The following is a 19,186-nucleotide window of genomic DNA, read 5'->3' as shown; positions in this document are numbered from 1 at the left end:
AACACACGATCACTTCAGCCTGAGGATCCACACCTGTCCTCCACGTCTCAGGTAACTTCACATATTCAATCTGATCTGATCAGATCTGACATAAACTACAGTGAAGAAGTGAAAAGAGCTGATGCTGAATGAAACCAGCTCCTCAATGTAACTGAAATAAATGACGTGATGACCTCACTGTGATGTCAGAGCTCAGCTGTGTGTCATTCATGTCTGTTAGTGTCACGGTTATTGTTAATGGTTTCACGCTGTGTGTTCATCAGTGTGAGGGATCACAGGTGGACGTCTAAAAGGCCTGGTTCTCCGCAGGTGAGACGGAGACAGGTCTCACACACTGTGGTGTAAAGTTTTATCAAACTGACTCACAACTTGGTCTCGTAGTCCTTCCAGGCTTTGTCAAAGGGTTTCTTCAGGTCCTGAAACAGAAGGAAACACAGTCCGAATCCTCGATTCACTGACTGAACAAACATAAACCGTTTAAACAACAACACAAAGTCCGTCTGAGAGGAAAACCTGGATCAGCTCAGACTCCAACAACAAGACCACAGAGGAACATGAACTCACCCCCTTCACCTCCTTCAGGTCTCCTTTCAACAGAGAGTCCAGAGTGAAGACCACGTTATGACTCAGACTCTGCAGCTGAACAACAGAGAGTCATTTACCTTCTCATCAGTTGATCAATGCATTATTGATTGATTATTGACTGACAGCAGACTCACCAGGTTCTTGAGCAGAGCAGTGAGTTCTTTAACGAGGCAGGAGAACTTAACGAAGGCGGTTCCCAGTTCAGAGCTGTTTCCTCCCAGTCTCTCCAGAGCCTGACTGAAGCTCTCCTGGTTCCCAGCATGCTCTGCTCCCACACCATCACCATCATCATCAATAACATCATCATCATCAACAACAAGATAACGTTTCCTGTCACATCAGACAAACAGAAGCAGGAATATTCTAATTCTCATTTTATCCTTAAAATGACTTCAGTGATCAGCTGATCCTCAGCTGATCCTCATCTGATGATGATCTGAGGTTAGTGATGTCTGCTAACCTCAGATTCTGCTTCGTGGTTAAGGCCTCCGATCAGAGTCTAGAGAGAACCAGAACCTGAACCAGAACCTGATCCGTACCTTGTCCTGAGCTGTAGATGGATTTCACAGACTTCTTCACCTTCTGCAGAGCCGAGCGGTCCTGATCCAGGACCTGAGGACACACAGAGACACAGACTGGTTCTGGTCCTCGGACATTAACCCTTTGATTCCACTGTCTGACAGATAGCTGAACACATGATGACATCATGAGAGTGAGGAGATCAACACCTGACCTTGATTCTGTGCCCGAAGAAGGAAACCTGTTCACTTCTGGGAGCTGGTCTCAGAGCTGGACTGTATCAAACAGCTGACTTTAGTGTCACTGTGCTGTCAGACCGCTCTGTGATCAATACTCCACTGATCAGTCTGAGGTGTGTTTACAGCATCAGAGGTGATGAGGAGTGATCAGCCTCTGATAATCAATAAAACACCGTTTGTTATGAGTGCAGTCATCAATCATCAACATGTATCATATCAGAGGAGGCTCAACCTTCACAGAGGCTAACGTTAGCCTGAACAAGCTAACGTTAGCTTGTTCAGGCTAACGTTAGTAGATACAGTCATCAGTTATAGAATCACTAACTGTTCAAATATTGTGTGTGTGTGTGTGTGTGTGTGTGTGTGTATGTGTGTGTGTATGTGTGTATGTGTGTGTGTGTGTGTCTGTGTGTGTGTGTGTGTGTGTGTGTGTATGTGTGTATATGTGTGTGTGTATGTGTGTGTGTGTGTGTGTGTGTGTGTGTGTGTGTGTGTCTGTGTGTGTGTCTGTGTGTGTGTGTCTGTGTGTGTGTCTGTGTGTGTGTGTGTGTGTGTCTGTGTGTGTGTATGTGTGTGTGTCTGTATGTGTGTATGTGTGTGTGTGTGTGTGTGTCTGTGTGTGTGTCTGTGTGTGTCTGTGTGTGTGTGTGTGTGTCTGTGTGTGTGTATGTGTGTGTGTCTGTATGTGTGTATGTGTGTGTGTGTGTATGTGTGTGTGTGTGTGTGTGTGTGTGTGTGTGTGTGTGTGTGTCTGTGTGTGTGTATGTGTGTGTGTCTGTATGTGTGTGTGTGTGTCTGTGTGTGTGTGTGTGTGTGTGTGGTGGGGGTTTTCCCACTCACAAAACTCAAACAGATGCAACACATTTCCTGAGCCAATGGTTTCCTCTGTTACTATGGCAACCTGGCCGGAGGATGTAGGTCGTCAAGGTGACCATGTGGTGTGACTTCAGCCACCTTCACCATCATCATCATCATAGCTATCTACAGTCTGAGACAGTTACAGCCACGGTCAGTGAATGCAGCACAGCTGAGTCCACATGGTCTCCTGGTGCGTTCAGGCCACGCTGTATCTAATGTAAAAATGAACCACTGACAACAAACTGATTTCCTCTTTTCCTTCAATCACACAACAGTCCTTTAAAATCTCGTGGCTCACCCTGAACTGCACGATGCCCTTCAAGCACAATGATGGAGGACATTATGAACTGGAATGTATTAATGGACAAACGTCAGATTTACATGTACGCTCCCTTAAAAGAACCTTCACTTTTCAATTGAGGTGTAATTTCAGAAATGTTGAGGTTAATTCATGGTTCATAAAATTTCAGGTATTTTTAAGGTTTAGATTAAGAGATGTTTCAGAAACCAATAACAAAAGAGTTTGACAGGCGACCAAACGAAACGACCTTGATTACAACCACAGCTTTCTCTGGGTTCCAAAGTGCTGCAAACATCTGGATAACTGCAGAATACAATAGAATATGTAATATAGGTCCAGTTGTTTTTAGACGCATTGATACAAAGTTACATATTATAACTGTATTATGCTAATTAAACCTTAAACACCTTAACTCAGGTATTAGTGTCAAAGGGTAAATTAATGAGATTTAAAGTCAAGTATGTTTATAAAGAAGTCACAGCAAAACTCAATGAACCCATCAGGCCTGACCTTTGACCTCAAACATGAAAAACACACACACACTGACAAGCTTCCTGTCAGGATATTTACTGATAACATTTTCCATAAATCACTTTCAAATAAGCTCCCGACACATGAATGAATGCAGCTGCGGACAGACTGAGCGGCCTGATGCAGCTGCTGCCCGCTGGGCAAGGTGACGTTCAAGTCCTCTCAGGGTTCTTGCCAATTGGTACATAAAAACACATGAAGCAAACCCATCACTCAAGCCCTTCCTTGTCCATGGGCTGATGTGCAGTTCGGGGTACATGTCACCCACCAGGCAGCGCGCACTTCAGGGAGATGACAACTTTCAACCAAAGCTCGCTTGTTTTTCCCGCAATCTCACTTTGCGGCTCACCGCGGAGTGGGGCAGGAAGCAGCGACATCCAAATATTACATTCAGAGTTTCCTTGAGAAAAACAACGCGTATGTATGAGCCGAACCGCTGAGGAGGGCCAGTCGACTGACATCACACGCTAATTTTTCACTATTTGATTGTATGTCGGTGCTGATAAACCACGGCGCATAGAATTATCGGAAATCTGAACGGAGTTTGGCTCATTGTTTTCACTATCATTCAAGCAGTAGGACAGAGAGGGACGGTCAGGGTCACAGAGCCTACCTCCTCCAGGATGCAGACGGTGTTCCTGCAGCTCTGCAGCCGGGTGGTGAAGCTGGACGTGGTGGGGGAGTTGTAGTCCTCGGTGGTCTCCGACAGGAACTCGCACACTGAGATCTGATCCGGCATCCTTCACCCTGCAGACCGCCACAGAAACACCGGGACAGGAAGGACGCAGAGGTCCGTCTGCAGACGTTGATGGCAGCTGGTCTCAGGTCAGGTCAGATGTCCTCTGAGTGTCTCATCAGTCTCCTCCCGATGATTCATCCCTCCTCCTCCTCCTTTCTCTCCTCATCCAACCTGTCGTCAAGTCACAGCGAGCACCACATGACCCCGGGGACTCTTTCAAAATAAAAGCCACAGAGCGTACCAACATCCTGTATGTGAGGAAGACTCTGCTGTGGCGAGTTCACTTCGATATAGAGAATGAAATACAATTTTAACAGACCAGATTAAAAAAAAGAACGTTTAGTCCAAATTATTTCTTAATCAAAAATGTTTCCTTTAGGCTGGAAATTATATTTTAAAACTGAGTCAAACCTTTCATTCATTCTGAGACATTACAGTTTATTTTAACCACAAATATATTCATCAAATATAATACACATCTAAATTAATTTAAATCTGTCCAACACAATATTCCATACCTGTACTAACATCTGCCAATCTATTATTTACCATTTGACTACTTGTCTTTTATCTTATTCAGTATTTTATTTTGACTGTTAACTGTATACTCCTGCATTTACACGTTTCCTTTGACTAACTTGCGGAACTGCGTCTTTTATTTTGAAGACTACGCCGTGTATATCTGGTAAATTCCCGCTCTTGACGCTCCTTCAGGATGAGCTGGATAATGGATGGTCACTGCGCATGCGTTACACCGCAGGCTAATTGGAGAAGAACGAAGAAGCACTGATTAATCATCAGATAAAGAAACATCAGTATTCGATATATTAATGAATCTGTATCAATATTAATGAGTTCAGACTGATGTTAACTCAGGCTTTATAAATATTTACACAATTTAAACCGTGAATGTCACCATCATGAGATTATTGACAGCTGATCAGTGATCAATATTGAGCACGTTTTAAACCTAATAAATTACACAGGATATCATTTACAGGGAAACTGTAGTACTAGTACTGCAGTACAGTTTTGAGGTATATTACTGTTTGTGTTACTTTGTACTTTGTACTGCAGTACCTAACAAATAAAACATGTAGAGATTATAAAATGCTTTGTCATAGATTAAATAATGCAGCCATAAATACAAGCAGAGCAGAAACTATAAGTGGATTATTGATTATTGGTGTTTCCAGATGTCCACGTGTCAAGACTGGCTGATTTTCTTTTTCATTATTTGAATCAATTTAATAATTTAGAGGTTTGACAAACCCAAACAAACACTGTGAAAGTTTCACTCTTTGTAACTGTTCTGAATTTATACAAACCAATCAAACAATCAATAAAGGAAATAATCAGAAGATGAACACATAAAGACTCATTAGTAACAGTTATATAAACACTTCTATAGAACAACAGTTCCAACAGTAAAATGCTGTTTACACATTAAATCATCTAATGATAAAAAACGGTCACAGAGATGAGTATTTTTACTTTTAATACTTTCAGTACTGTCAGTACACTTTCCTGCAGTAATATTTACAGTGCAGAACTTTTACTTCACCTGAGTATTTTACAGTGTGTATTAGTACTTTCACAGTATGTATTAGTATTTTACACTGTGTATTAGTACTTTTACTGCAGTATATCTGTAACGGGCAGCAAACACGCTGAAAATCACAGAAGAACCAGCAGGGGCAACACTGCGTCATCGTGCGCCAGCTCGGTCAGGACCACAGAAGAAGAAGCAGCAGGAAGTGTCGGGCAGCGTCGGGACAGATTAGCCTGGTTAGCTGCAGGCTAACGCGCTGTGATGTGAGGTTCATCCGCTGAACTGTGAGTTTTTAATTTGTTTTTACTTCATCTTCTTTATCTACAGACTGACTCCGAATCTGTTCGGGTGGTTAGTAACAACAGTTAGCTGTTAGCATGTAGCATAGCCGACTTCCTGTCCGAGTTTAAACGCCGTTAGCAGTTAGCTCAGAGTTAAGCACGATATTATTTAGTTTGATCGATAATCGGCAGGTTCGGACTGTTACAAGTTCAAGTGAAGCTGTGATCAATAACTGGACGGACACAGGACCAGATAACGCCAGCTAAAGCCGAGCTAGACCCGAGCTCAACCCGGGCTAACCGTCAGCTCGTCAGGTGAGCAGCCGTCACACCTGTACGACCCAAATAAAGAAACACATGGGATCAATAAAGTACAGATGTGACGGAGGATCCTGAACCTGATAAACACGTTCAAACAGAAACATGATCAGGTTTAAAGTAAAACAGAAAAATAAATAGTTAGACATTTCATTCATAAATAAAACTGTTTATTTTTACGCTTTACGTTGAAATGTATCTTACAAAATGAAATTCACCCTCAATGCTACAGATGATCAGTGATTGATCAGTGATTTCTGTGTCAAACAAACATGTTAACAGACGAATGTGAAACAAGTTGAGAGCCACAGCCAGAGGAGGGACAGCGCAGAGAGGCGGACTGACCGTGTGCTGCTCAGTGTGAGGTTTGAGGAGATCAGGAGACTCAGCGAACCACCTGATATCATCATTTAAACTCAGTGGAGCTCAGTGTGCAGCCACTCTTTCTTCTTTATTCATCTGAACACACTGACTAATCATGTGTCAGGTGTTGACGCTAAGCCCCACCCCCTGTGTGTAGGTGTGTGACCTGTGTTGACCTCAGCGGGCGTTGCCGGGGGCAATGGCTCTGATTGAAGGCGTAGGGGATGAGGTGACGCTGCTGTTCGGCTCTCTGCTGCTGCTGACGGTGCTGCTGCTCGCCTGGATCTCCACCCGCACCTCCGAGCCCCCAGAACATCTGTTCACCTCCACCGCAGGCACCGCCCCCTCACTGAGGACCGGCGCCGCCCAACAGGACACGCCCCTCACCTCCACCAACACCACCACTTCATCCTCTTCTTCATCACCCTCCAGCTCTGTGAGTGACAGCTCTCTGACAGAAACCCCCACCGCCTCCACCCAGGAGAAGGAGGAGGAGGTCGGAGGGAGGTCGGAGGTCGGAGGAGATGGGGTGAGGAACAGAGGAGGAGGAGAAGAGTCTTCATCGTCTCAGAGGAACATGGTGGTCAGACTGAAGTTTCTCAACGACACGGAGAGAACAGCTCAGGTCAAACCACAGGACACCATTGGATACATCAAACGGTAACTACTGAAGCACTACTACACACTACTGCAGTACTGCTACAGTACAATTACACACTACTGCAGTACAACTACACAGCTCAGGTAGAACCACAGGACACCACAGTGAGTCCTCCACCTGCTCTGTGATCAGTCTGAGGCTCGTGGTTCTGAGACCAGCTGTTCTCTCATAGAACCAGTCGTGTCATCAGAACATCTGTCCCTCCTCAGTGCTGACCTGGGTTTAGCCCTGGTCCTGAAGGCAGAACCTGACTGTGTCAGTATCAGAACCAGATATTTTGATTTCAGCTTATTGTCATTGTCTGTGTTTACATTGAGGAGCCGAAACATCTGGACCGCCCACCTGACCCACCCAGTGGTCTGGTCCCTTTGAGAGTGGCTCAGGTCATGACACCTGCACCAGGTGAACTGACTGATGGTCTGATGTGTCAGCGTGGTTCTCTGGGTGGTCAGGATGTTCTGGCTCCTCGGTGTTCTGCAAGTTCAGTAAAAACCAGTGAAGTGAATCAAGCAGACCTGATCAGTGTTGTGTTGACCTCTGACCTCTGACCTTTCAGGACCTACTTTGCGGGTCAGGAGCAGCAGGTCCGGTTGATCTATCAGGGTCAGCTGCTGCAGGATGATGCTCAGACTCTGGCCTCCCTGAACCTGGTCCATAACTGCGTCCTGCACTGTCACATCTCTCAGCATACCGGGCGGGGGGCAGCAGGGGGGGCGCGGCCTGCAGACCAAGTGCAGGTGGCTCTGAACGTGGGCAGCCTGATGGTCCCCCTTCTGGTCCTCATGCTGTCGGTGCTGTGGTACTGTCAGATCCAGTACCGGCAGTTCTTCACCGCCCCGGCCACCGCCTCGCTGGTCGGAGTCACCATCTTCCTCAGCCTGGTGGCCTTCGGAGTCTACCGCCGCTAGCTGCTCTCTGATTGGCTACTGTGGGATGGCAGCAGACAGGGGCGGAGCTCTCTCTCTCTGTGACCTCTGATCTCAGTGCTGGGCGGGACTCGAACCTGCAGGAGAAAACGGACATTGATAGTTAATGTTTGTTTTTATTTCTGTTGCCATGGAGAAGCAGAGTGTAAACAAGGACACAATGACTTAAATTTTTTTTTTAGATCACGTTTCTGGTAGGTTTTCATCATCGTGCCTCTTTTATTTCCTGGTTTCTGTCGACTGCCAGACTGTAACACCAGACCTTTGTGTGTGTGTGTGTGTGTGTGTGTGTGTGTGTGTGTGTGTGTGTGTGTGTGAGTGTGTGTGTGTGAGAGAGAGTGTGAGAGTGAGTGAAAGAGAGAACAGGGGATGAGAGTCACTGTGTAAATTTCAGCTCTTGAAGAAAGATAAATTCTATTAAATCATTTATTGAATGTGTTGTTTGTGTGTCTGTGGGTGGGACCAGGAGTGCACAGTGGGACCAGTAGAACCAGTAGTAGAGACCAGTGATGAGGGACTGTAGTAGAGTGGGATGGAGACATGTGCTGCTCCACACCTGTGTGAACACATATGTATTATACAGGTGCAGTTGGGTCCAGAGGAAGCAGGTGTTTGTTGTTTTGTCCAGAGGTGAGGACAGTCTCTAACACTTTAACACAACACAGTTCAACGAAGGAGCATTTCCTCCAGCACTGATCAGACCTGATGAAGTGGACACTGAGGAACAAAGGACTGAAGGAAACAGTGAGTGTGCAGCAGTGAAGATGAACCCACTGATCTCAGGTCAGCTGACATGATGGGGTCAAGTGATGTGAGTTTTCTCTGTTTCTTTGAAAATGATCAGACATCATTTAAGAGACAGTAATGATCATTTTCAGTTGGATCATGCGACTTGGTTTGTTCAGGTGATTTGACAGAAGTCCAGAAGTCATCATTGTTTTTTCAAGTTTAATTTACTTGACAGTTAATTAGAGAGTTAATGTTGAACATGCTGCTGTGAGTAGAGATCAGCTGTGGCCCGGATCTATGTCCACACATCAGAGCTCGTTCACATGCTGTAATCATCATTAGAGCAGATGATGATGTTGTCCAGGTGACGTCTTCAGTCTCTCCCCAGCTGACAGTTCCCTCCTTCTTCATCAACACTGAAACATGAAGACACACTACATCAGCTCACAGAGAGACACATGAGACCTGTTCATTGTTGGTGTGAATGGGTCAGCATGAGTTCAGCTGTGATGTCCTGTAGACCTGGTCCAGACCAGGTCCGAGTCAGGACTGTGGTCCCTCTCTGCTCTGACCTGGAGCAACATGGACGACTGTTTACCAGATAAAGTCTTTCATGTCTAAAAGGTTTTACAGGAACACTCAGGTCTGAACGGGTCGACCAATCACATGACAGTGTACAGGAGTGTCAGGTTAAGTTAATGACTCCACGTTCAGGACATTTTACATCGCACGTGACATGAACATGAGGTCAGAGTGAGGTTGTACCTGTAGCTGTGCGGACAGGTGTTCAGGCAGCTCCACCCCTGCAGCTTCCAGCAGGAGGATGGTTTCTGTCAGAGGGAAACCGGAGGAAGATGAAGACTCTTCATCACCACCGCGCTGAGTCACCTGCTGCAGACTGAACAGACACAGGCGTGAGGCGTGAGGTTACCTGTCACTGACTGAGTCCAGCAGGTCTCAGGTGAGTTTACCTGTCACTGACTGAGTCCAGCAGGTAATCTGTGTACATGTTTTTCCAGTCATGAATGATTGACAGCAGTGAGTCTCTGAAGGGTTGCAAGTCGACCTGCAGCCAGCCATGCAGCACAATGACCTCATCCAGGTGAGTCACCTCTCTGTTCAGTATGTGGAGCGACTCGATCTGAAACAACACAGAACAGACAATAACAAACAGGGGACACTGACAGGACCCTGCAGACCTGAACCAACAGCAGGATCACTGTAAAGCTGAACCTGTTAAAAAGTGCAGACAGGTGAGATCAGGTGTGTCTCACCTCTCTCTGGAAGTCCTTCAGGGTGGGCGGGGTCTCGTCAGCCTCCAGCTCCTCAGGCCCCAGCTGTCTGCTGTAGGTCAGGAACTCCTGCATCACTCCCTGTCTGTCACTCTGCCACAGGTGAGAGTACCTGTCCAACCCAGCCCTCAGATGCTCCGCCTCCTCCCTCACATGTAGCAGATGCTGCATCACTTCCTGTTCCAACGCAGAGAGCTCCGGACTCTGTTGCAGTAACACCTGAGCGACAGGTAGACAGGTACGGACAGGTAGAAACGTTCCTTACAGCCTGTAACAGCAGCCTGTGTGTATGGTGTCACAGTGATGTCAGTCACCTGGTAGTTGCCATGACGACCCACAGAAATTCTGGGCGGCAGACTGGCTGCTGTGTAAACATCAGTGATGATGGTCGTCAGGAGGTCAGAGAGGCCGCCGCCCACTGAGGGCTCAAACATACTTCCTGTCTCCTGCAGCTGAAGAGAGACTGCCAACAATGCAGCACTGCAGCTCTGCGTGCACACACACACACACACACACACACCAGTCACCTGATGTTTAGTGTGAACAGCTGATTGAGGTGGTTGTGTAATTTATTATAAAATCAGTCTCTCTGAAAACAAACAGCTTCATGTTAAACTTTGTCACATCGTTTTCACTCTTCATGTTACATGATGGGGTCTTATGTGCCGGCCCCTCAGGTGCTCAGTCTGATGCAGATGCTTCCAGGTGTGTGCAGGTGTGTCTACCTGTGGGTCCATGTTGTCAGACAGGAAGTGCAGTGATCTGAACAGCAGCTGGAACAGTCCATCCTGGACTTTGTCATCAATGTGGTCCAGATACCTGATCCAGGACTCAGAGGAGTCAGTGGCTCCATACAGACTCCTGTTCACCTGAGGACAAGATAGAATCACATCAACACTTGTTCTCCTCCTCATCCTCCTCCACCTCACCCCCTTCCTTAAGTTTTACCTGTGTTAACCTGAGCAGCTCCTGTCCCTCATCTCTGATGCGTCTGTAGCTGCTTTGTGTAGCTCGGCTCTCCAGCAGCGAGTCACCTGAGCGCTGCAGCAGGTGAAGCTCCGCCCAGCCCTGCACATATGAACACAGCATGTCTTGTTTACACTGTGAGACCAAACGGTGTGTTCGGTTTAAACATCCGACAGCAGAGGAGTCACAGGTTGTTCACATAGGAACACGTCTGTCAGATACTGTCAGGCTCATGTGTAGCTTCATCAGTTCTGACGACGTTAGACAACAACAGAGAAAACCTGTCAGTCAAGCTAGTCAGAGGTCAGAGGTCACTCACGGACCTGGATGATGTGTGTCATGGCCTCCATGTTGACTCTGGCCTCAATCACTGAGGAGTGAAACTTCAACACTTTGTGTGTCTGCTGCTCCACCAGCGGCTGCACGGCTGAAAACACACACACACACACACACACACACAGATATAAACACACACCTGTCCAGGTGACTCAAACTCTAAAACTGGACTCTTAAATCCCATCCTCTGACAGCAGCTGTCAGTCAGGTGCCACGTCAGGTGACATGAGGAGACGTCAGATGACATCAGGTGATGTAACAGGCTGTTGGAGATGATCCAGACCTGCCATCAGCACAGTGTCAGGTCTACCTGAACCATCACCTCACCAGATCAAGGCAGCAGCAGGTTTTGGAGCCAGATGCTGCAGTGCATGATGGGCCGGTGCCTGTAAGTCAGTTAAAGCTCTACTGCTGTGTGTGATGTGTCATGTGATGTGTCACCTTCAGAGCCCCAGGTGTTCCTCTGCAGTTCTGACAGAGTCTGGTTCAGGTCCTGCAACTGGCCCTGGATCAGAGGAAGCTCCATCCGCAGGACCTCACTTTCCACCTGAAGGAGGACGGCAGTGTGTCACATGACCTCTCAGGTCTCTCATAGCTGAACAATCGTCCAGTGAAGAAAAGTTACACACAGTTTGTGGAGATGTGAATCTGTAGTGTTGATTTATTTCACTTTGTGTTGCCTGGTTGTTGAGGTGCTGTGCAGAGAAAGTCACAAGGATTCACCTGTTAGCGTGTGTGTGTCTGTACCTGGTTGTAGCAGGACATCAAGTGACTCAGGCCCAGGTAGGTCTGAGTGATGTCATCTCTGCAGGTGAAGACTTGAGCAGCATGGGGGCGGAGCTGCATGTGTCTCTCCCTGCCCACATACCTGAGCTGCCTCAGCACCGCCTCCAGCTGGTAACACACACACACACACACACACACACACACACACACACACACACACACAGAGCAGCCAGGGCCAGGCTCTTTTTAAAGTCTGCACAGTTTGTGTACCTGGTGGTCTACAAGAAACTGAAGTGACACAAACGCTGAGACTGAAGAGAACCACAACACTTCCTCTCACTGGTGACTTCACACTCAGCTTATGTCTTTTTATTTGTACATTAAAGATGAAAATACAAACTCACACCTTGTGGCTGCTGTTGACTCCCAGCATGCCTTGCTGGTTGACTTGTAGCAGAGGTTGTTCCAGAATGAATCCACAGTCTGAGTTCAACTGAGAGCTCCAGTCTGACCTCACTCTGTCTCTGAAGTCCTGCAGGAGGTCCACAATCTGCTGGAACCTCTGCAGGACCAGATGGGACTCAGCTGAGTCCACACACCTGAACACAACGGAGAGACCATCAGGTGCAGACCCTGCTGTGTGCGTGTGTGTGTTTGCAGTGCTGTGTGGTCTTACAGGTGCTGAAAGGTCATGTAGTTCCTCAGAGAGTCTTCAGCCCTGAGTCGCAGCTGCTGAGTCCAGCAGAGTCCAGCTGCAGCAGCTGGAGTGAACCTGCTGAAGGTTTCTGATCTCTCTCTCTGACTGTAGAACAGCAGCTCCGTCTCATCCAGCTCCTTCAGGACCATCTCCACCAGTTGGCTCAGATAAGGACGCACCTGATCCTGGATCAGAGGCCGGTCCAGGACAAACCTGAACATGCTAACCAGCTGAAACACAAACCAGATCAGACTCAGAGCTCCTCTCCCTGGCTGCTGTACTGTGTCACAGGTCCAGACTCATACCTTTGCCGCAGAGGACGAGACGCTGCAGTTCTCCAAAGCTCTGCATAGGACCGACACCATGCGTCTATCCAGGTCTGACACCTGAACCTGGAACTGATCCAGGTGCAGCTCGAAGCTCTGAGAGGAAGATGAGGTAGGAAGGAGTCACACACAGCTCTGTCAAACAGGAGGTACCTGACTCAGATCAGCTGACTGTCACCTGGTCATCGGGGTCGGTGGGGTCATAGTGACAGTCAGAGAGGGCCGTCACATGACGCAGGAAGTCCTGATACAAGTCCTGAACCACATCAGTCCACATGCTGCCACTGACACCGGCCAGAAGCACCTGATCCAGCTGATACAGCTGCAGACTGACAGAGAACGCCTCCTGCAAAAGGAGCAGGAGGAGACGGGTCACAACATCTTCATCTCTGTATGTCACTGAGCTCCGAGGCTCAGACTCTGACAGCACCTGAACACACCTCAGACCAGAGATCAGTGACATCAACAACAGAATCATCTGAGAGATAATTCAGTAAACAGTGAACACAGCAGGTGAGGCTGCAGAGGGTCCAGGCTCCACGTGGGACAAACAGGTGAATCTACCTCAGCTACATCATCAGCAGGTGAGCAGTGCTGCGTTCACTGTGCCTCAGGTTATTGTAGCTGAGGCAGGTGGATCAGGGAGCTAACACTGAACATCTGTAAACACCAGCACACTGGTTATTCTCTGTGGGTGGCAGCACTCATCACAAACACACACACACACACAGGAGTTGTGTGTGTGTTTATGTGATACTTCACTGTCTCATCTTCTGCTTTGATGGTTGTTTTATTTGAATGAGCAACTGAGTGGAGACACAAACACAACCTTTACTGCAAATATTTCAACACTTTTTTTCTGTACAAATGTTCTCAGGTGATACTTAACTAGGGTCCCCATTCTGTGTGTGTGTGTGTGTGTGTGTGTGTACCTGGATGCCTTGCAGACGTTGCAGGAAGTTGTCCAGGTGGAAGAAGAGCAGGTGTGAAGGAAAGTCCCAGCTCTGCAGACACACAGGTGCAGCAGTTAGACGTGTCTCAGAGGAACTACAGTGTGTGTGTGTGTGTGTGTGTGTGTGTGTGTGTGTGTGTGTGTTCTTCATCACTTATTCAACTCTTGTAACTTTGTCTACTTGTTCTTCCTCTTGTCTTCTTTCCTCTTCTTTCACTGTTCTGTTCAGTCAGGGTGTCAGCTCCACCTGTGTCTCTGTCAACTTACTCTGAGCTCATCACCATTGCCCTTTGACGGAGTCTTTGGACTCTTATTTCCTGTTTTACTTTGAAATGACTTTCTTGTGTGTCTGTTGGCTGTCTTACTTCCTGTCTTTGCTTATGTTTCACCTGCTGTGTGTCACTTGTATTCTGCCTCTCTTGTGTATTTAATGCTGTGTCTCAGTTCATGTTGTTCAGGATGTTCACACTGACTACAGGCCCCCTCACAACGGTCTAAAAAACTTCCCCTCAATCGTCGCCATCTTGGCGCCACAGCTGAAGGGGAAGGGCCACCAATGTGTTTTCAAACAGCAATGGAGGAAGGAGAACACGACGCAGAGGGAATGTTCATGTCACATGACACAGGAAAGTAAACATGCATTTTCAAGTCACATGGTCTGCAGCTGTACCTGGTTCTGGACCTCCAGCCGAGTCCTGATCTGACTGTACGCCTCTTTGAAGGTCTGCAGAGTCCAGATCACTAGTCTGACATCATCCAGGACCAGACCAGGGTCTGACACCAGACCACGCATCACTTCCTCCCCTCGCAGGAACTTCCTGCTCTGCAACAACAGAAGTTAAAGGAGGGTTTTGATGATGAAAGACACACACACACACACACACACACACACACACGCACTCTGTGTGTCAGTACCAAGTGTATGAAGAGGTTGCAGATCTCCTGCAGCAGGACCACCATTCTGCAGGGTTTACAGTAGAACTGAGACCTGATCCACACCAGATGCACTTCCTCCAGCACAGACACCATGTTGTCCCTCAGCTGCCAATCACAGACAGAGTTCAGTCAACATCTGATGATGTCACACAAACAGTTGGAGGAGCTTCACACCAGTACTCCCCATCCCCGATTGATCATCAATTCTCATAACAGTGCAGATAAATTTTCTACTGACTGACGGATGCAGCTGTCGATGACACAGTGTGTAAACCTGCACACAGCCGCAGAGACACTACAACAAGTAAGACAGGGACAGCGACCTGTTTGTCTTCATTTTCAGCTCAGGTGAGTGTGCAGGTACCTGCTGGTATTCCATCTGCTCCACCTCCTCCAGCTTCTCCTGCAGAGGAGTCAGATTCAGAGACACATCCTCTGCCTCCTTTACACCTGAGAGAGGATGTCAGGTGAGTTTCAGGCTGCAGGTAAGTGTTGTTATTGAACAGGATCATACAGAGGTGATATGTACCTTCCTGGACGTCTCTGTAGATGTCCCTCAGTGTGGACCAGTAGACGCTCTCTGCCTTCTGAACGATGGAGGCCACCTGCTGAGCTCTGCTGCTCATCAACTGAACACACAACAACAGTGACACAAAATCCACGAAGAAGAGAAGGTTTGATTCAGTGCAGTGTGACTGTCAGGACCCTCTCCTGTAGGAAACCACAGGTGACGTCACCTGAGGGACAGGTTGTCACATTAATGAGCTTCATTAATGTTGATTCATTTAGCAGCTGCCTCTGAAAACTGCATGATCTCAGCTGACCCCAGATCTGACCTGAATCTTTATTTATAACTTTGGTCAGTGACAAAGTTGAAAGTTAAACTCACTGAGAGAAGAAGGTTCAAGAGGATTCAGATCTGATGCTGGATTAGGACTTGATCTAAACCAGCCCTAAAAGGTTCAGAGTGATGTTATCACCTGCTGCTGGATAAAGAGCAGGTTCTTCAGCCGGCTCTTCCAGAAGAGGAACTCCTCTGAGGGAAGTGGCTTCAGTCCGTCCACAACCAGCTGAGACGAGTCCTGCTGCAGGAACTCTGACACAAGCTCCGCCCACTCTATGATTGTCCAATCACAGGCCTGGAGCAGCTTCAGGTCTGACACCTTACTGTTAGAGGAGAACAGCAGGTGTGAGCCTGTCAATCTTACCTGTCAATCCTGGTTTACTTTACTGTTATTTAAGCACAGTGATAGAGACAGGCAGGAGCTGGACTCTGCAGTAAAATACTTTACAGTATAGAAGTACTCAGATCCCCAGACCTGTCAATCTGGGGGGCTCTGAGAACAGGAAGCGTTCAATTTACTGTATGTTTCTACCCAAAAAGGTGTTCCTTTGACCTGCCTACCTTCCTTCAGCATTGTCATGGTGACCATCGTCATGGAGACCATCAGGAAGAGGCAGGAAGGTATGTCCTTCTATCTGAGCCTTCATCACCAGCGCTTCGTTCTTCTGTCGCTCCATGACCCTGAGAGCCTTGTCAGCCACACCTGCCACCCACCTGCTGCCACTTACTGGGTTACTAAGCAACGGGCAGGTCACCTGAGGAGAGCCAAGACACACCTTCAACTTTGAGGTGTCTGTCACAGCCTGACCGTCCTGCAGGGGGCAAACTGTCACATTCAGAATCGTCCATAAATTAGTCTTGCCGCCCCTACCCTTAGCCTTAGCTTAGTTTAACCAAAACAGCCCAATCATAATTTGCCCTTGACCATTAGCCTTTACTTTCTGCTTAGCTTACTGAAGTTAAATTTAGCCTTAGCTTACCTAAATCAATCTTAGTTTAGCTGGCTGTCATGTTTGTGTTATTCTTTACTTTGACCTTATCTTACCATAATCATATCTTTAACTTTTGGCTCATTTTACCTAATTTTGTCTCTACAATTTACTGTGCGATTAAATTTAGCCTTTGTTTAGCATTAAGTTAGCCATAAGTTAAAGTTTTTCTTAGCTTACCAGTGGCCCTTCAGTTCTGTGTTATATTACCCACAGATCACAGGAAAACTTAAGTTTAAGTTTACTCTTGCCTTTATTAACCCACCACTTAAAGTTAGCTTTAATATTAGCTTTAGCTGTAACTAACAATTAGCTTCCATTTTAGCCTCATCTTAGTAATGTTAGCTAACAGTTAAGTTTAACCTTAGTTTGTTAGCCAGAGTTAACGGTTACACCTAGCCGTTCCCTACGTTAGGCTAAGCTAACTGTTACATTTAGCCTCACTTTACCTGTTCGGTGACACGGATGACGTAGCTCAGGACATCGTCCCCCTGAGCTTCTTGAAAGATTAAAATCTTTCTGGAGTTTTCTTTGGTCACGGCTTCACGGCTCGCTTTAGAGACACAGAGGACTTTAGCTTGGGTGCTCTGGGGGAAGTCCAGGGTGACTGATAGTCCGGAGTCCGGGTCCTGACAGACGAACAGGTGACAGTAATCCTGGGCGTTAAAGAAAGTGTTGAAGATCACCTGGTTCTCCTCCTGCGACACAAACTCCCGCCACCGTTCCTCATCGAGCCTCAGACTGTTGACGGTGAACCTGCAGACGGGATCCAGCCGCTCGTCCCCGGCCTCCATCTTCCCTCCGCTCTGCCTGAGAAAACAGCAGCGTTAGCACTGAGCGCCGCGGCCGAACAGTCTGGTTTAAACCGTTTAAACCGTTAAACCGTTACAGTCTGGTTTAAACCGTTTAAACCGTTAAACCGTTAAACCGTTACAGTCTGGTTTAAACCGTTTAAACCGTTAAACCGTTACAGTCTGGTTTAAACCGTTTAAACCGTTAAACCGTTAAACCGTTACAGACTGGTTTAAACTATTTAAACCGTTTAAACCGTTAAACCGTTACAGTCTGGTTTAAACCGTTAAACCGTTAAACCGTTACAGTCTGGTTTAAACCGTTAAACCGTTAAACCGTTACAGTCTGGTTTAAACTATTTAAACCGTTAAACCGTTAAACCGTTACAGACTGGTTTAAACTATTTAAACCGTTTAAACCGTTAAACCGTTACAGTCTGGTTTAAACCGTTTTATATACAGTCTGGTCTAAACCGTTTAAACCGTTAAACCGTTAAACCGTTAAACCGTTACAGTCTGGTTTAAACCGTTAAACCGTTAAACCGTTACAGTCTGGTTTAAACCGTTTTATATACAGTCTGGTCTATACCCTTTAAACCGTTTAAACCGTTAAACCGTTACAGTCTGGTTTAAACCGTTAAACCGTTAAACCGTTACAGTCTGGTTTAAACCGTTAAACCGTTACAGTCTGGTTTAAACCGTTTAAACCGTTAAACCGTTACAGACTGGTTTAAACTATTTAAACCGTTTAAACCGTTAAACCGTTACAGTCTGGTTTAAACCGTTAAACCGTTACAGTCTGGTTTAAACCGTTTAAACCGTTAAACCGTTAAACCGTTACAGACTGGTTTAAACTATTTAAACCGTTTAAACCGTTAAACCGTTACAGACTGGTTTAAACCGTTAAACCGTTACAGACTGGTTTAAACTATTTAAACCGTTTAAACCGTTGAACCGTTACAGTCTGGTTTAAACCGTTTTATATACAGTCTGGTTTAAACCGTTTAAACCGTTAAACCGTTACAGTCTGGTTTAAACCGTTTAAACCGTTAAACCGTTAAACCGTTACAGTCTGGTTTAAACCGTTTAAACCGTTAAACCGTTACAGTCTGGTTTAAACCGTTTAAACCGTTAAACCGTTAAACCGTTACAGTCTGGTTTAAACCGTTTAAACCGTTAAACCGTTAAACCGTTACAGACTGGTTTAAACTATTTAAACCGTTTAAACCGTTAAACCGTTAAACCGTTACAGACTGCTTTAAACTATTTAAACCGTTTAAACCGTTAAACCGTTACAGTCTGGTTTAAACCGTTTTATATACAGTCTGGTCTAAACCGTTTAAACCGTTTAAACCGTTAAACCGTTACAGACTGGTTTAAACTATTTAAACCGTTTAAACCGTTAAACTGTTACAGTCTGGTTTAAACCGTTACAGTCTGGTTTAAACCGTTTAAACCGTTAAACCGTTAAACCGTTACAGTCTGGTTTAAACTATTTAAACCGTTAAACCGTTACAGACTGGTTTAAACTATTTAAACCGTTTAAACCGTTAAACCGTTAAACCGTTACAGACTGCTTTAAACTATTTAAACCGTTTAAACCGTTAAACCGTTACAGTCTGGTTTAAACCGTTTTATATACAGTCTGGTCTAAACCGTTTAAACCGTTTAAACCGTTAAACCGTTACAGACTGGTTTAAACTATTTAAACCGTTTAAACCGTTAAACT

At 46.3% G+C, this 19,186-nt stretch overlaps 3 protein-coding genes across 12 annotated transcripts in view; 1 reads left to right on the top strand and 2 right to left on the bottom strand.

The window, feature by feature from the left end:
* Nucleotides 1–4,456, bottom strand: part of asap1a (ArfGAP with SH3 domain, ankyrin repeat and PH domain 1a) — a 20,427-nt gene extending 15,971 nt beyond the window's left edge. Inside the window, exons 1-5 of one of the 2 annotated variants that reach the window (XM_071491123.1) lie at nt 3,647–4,456; nt 1,125–1,197; nt 720–850; nt 565–639; nt 367–416 (exon numbers count right to left, since the gene is read on the bottom strand). In XM_071491123.1, coding sequence (XP_071347224.1) covers nt 367–416; nt 565–639; nt 720–850; nt 1,125–1,197; nt 3,647–3,772 — 455 coding nt within the window. In that variant the 5' untranslated portion in view covers nt 3,773–4,456. Of the gene's footprint in view, nt 1–366; nt 417–564; nt 640–719; nt 851–1,124; nt 1,498–3,646 lie in introns of both variants that reach the window. The other variant, XM_071491124.1, reaches the window with a different exon arrangement.
* A 997-nt stretch (nt 4,457–5,453) lies between these two features.
* tmub1 (transmembrane and ubiquitin-like domain containing 1) lies at nt 5,454–8,307 on the top strand. 6 transcript variants are annotated; one of them, XM_071491146.1, is made up of 5 exons: nt 5,494–5,608; nt 5,798–5,920; nt 6,206–6,283; nt 6,444–6,946; nt 7,504–8,307. In XM_071491146.1, exons 4-5 carry the CDS (start codon nt 6,486–6,488, stop codon nt 7,853–7,855), a joined length of 813 nt encoding a protein of 270 aa, XP_071347247.1. In that variant the 5' UTR covers nt 5,494–5,608; nt 5,798–5,920; nt 6,206–6,283; nt 6,444–6,485; the 3' UTR covers nt 7,856–8,307. The 6 variants fall into 6 exon arrangements, with proteins under 6 accessions (XP_071347245.1, XP_071347246.1, XP_071347244.1 ...); XM_071491148.1 differs by having other exon boundaries at nt 6,206–6,288; XM_071491144.1 differs by lacking the exon at nt 5,798–5,920 and having other exon boundaries at nt 5,454–5,608.
* Nucleotides 8,072–17,554, bottom strand: LOC139628922 (dynein axonemal heavy chain 17-like). 4 transcript variants are annotated; one of them, XR_011692881.1, is made up of 23 exons: nt 17,116–17,554; nt 16,239–16,489; nt 15,814–16,000; nt 15,363–15,462; nt 15,198–15,283; nt 14,813–14,938; nt 14,568–14,720; nt 13,878–13,949; nt 13,124–13,291; nt 12,925–13,041; nt 12,599–12,849; nt 12,329–12,521; nt 11,944–12,090; nt 11,638–11,743; nt 11,184–11,287; nt 10,843–10,962; nt 10,620–10,763; nt 10,209–10,382; nt 9,877–10,113; nt 9,574–9,743; nt 9,368–9,500; nt 8,576–9,018; nt 8,072–8,429 (listed from the first exon to the last, which is right to left on the bottom strand). XR_011692881.1 is itself a non-coding variant. In XM_071491120.1 (22 exons), exons 1-22 carry the CDS (start codon nt 17,458–17,460, stop codon nt 9,013–9,015), a joined length of 3,390 nt encoding a protein of 1,129 aa, XP_071347221.1. In that variant the 5' UTR covers nt 17,461–17,554; the 3' UTR covers nt 8,072–9,012. The 4 variants fall into 4 exon arrangements, 3 of the variants coding, with proteins under 3 accessions (XP_071347221.1, XP_071347222.1, XP_071347223.1); XM_071491120.1 differs by having other exon boundaries at nt 8,072–9,018; XM_071491121.1 differs by having other exon boundaries at nt 8,072–9,018; nt 16,239–16,432.
* Between the last annotated feature and the right edge of the window lie 1,632 nt (nt 17,555–19,186).

Source organism: Trachinotus anak, unplaced genomic scaffold, assembly GCF_046630095.1.
Source record: "Trachinotus anak isolate AG129_WGS33_773 ecotype Australia unplaced genomic scaffold, CSIRO_AGI_Tana_v1 ptg000012l, whole genome shotgun sequence".
Lineage (NCBI taxonomy): Eukaryota > Metazoa > Chordata > Actinopteri > Carangiformes > Carangidae > Trachinotus > Trachinotus anak.
Note: the sequence above shows the minus strand (reverse complement) of the source record. Positions and strands in the feature narration are given on the sequence as shown.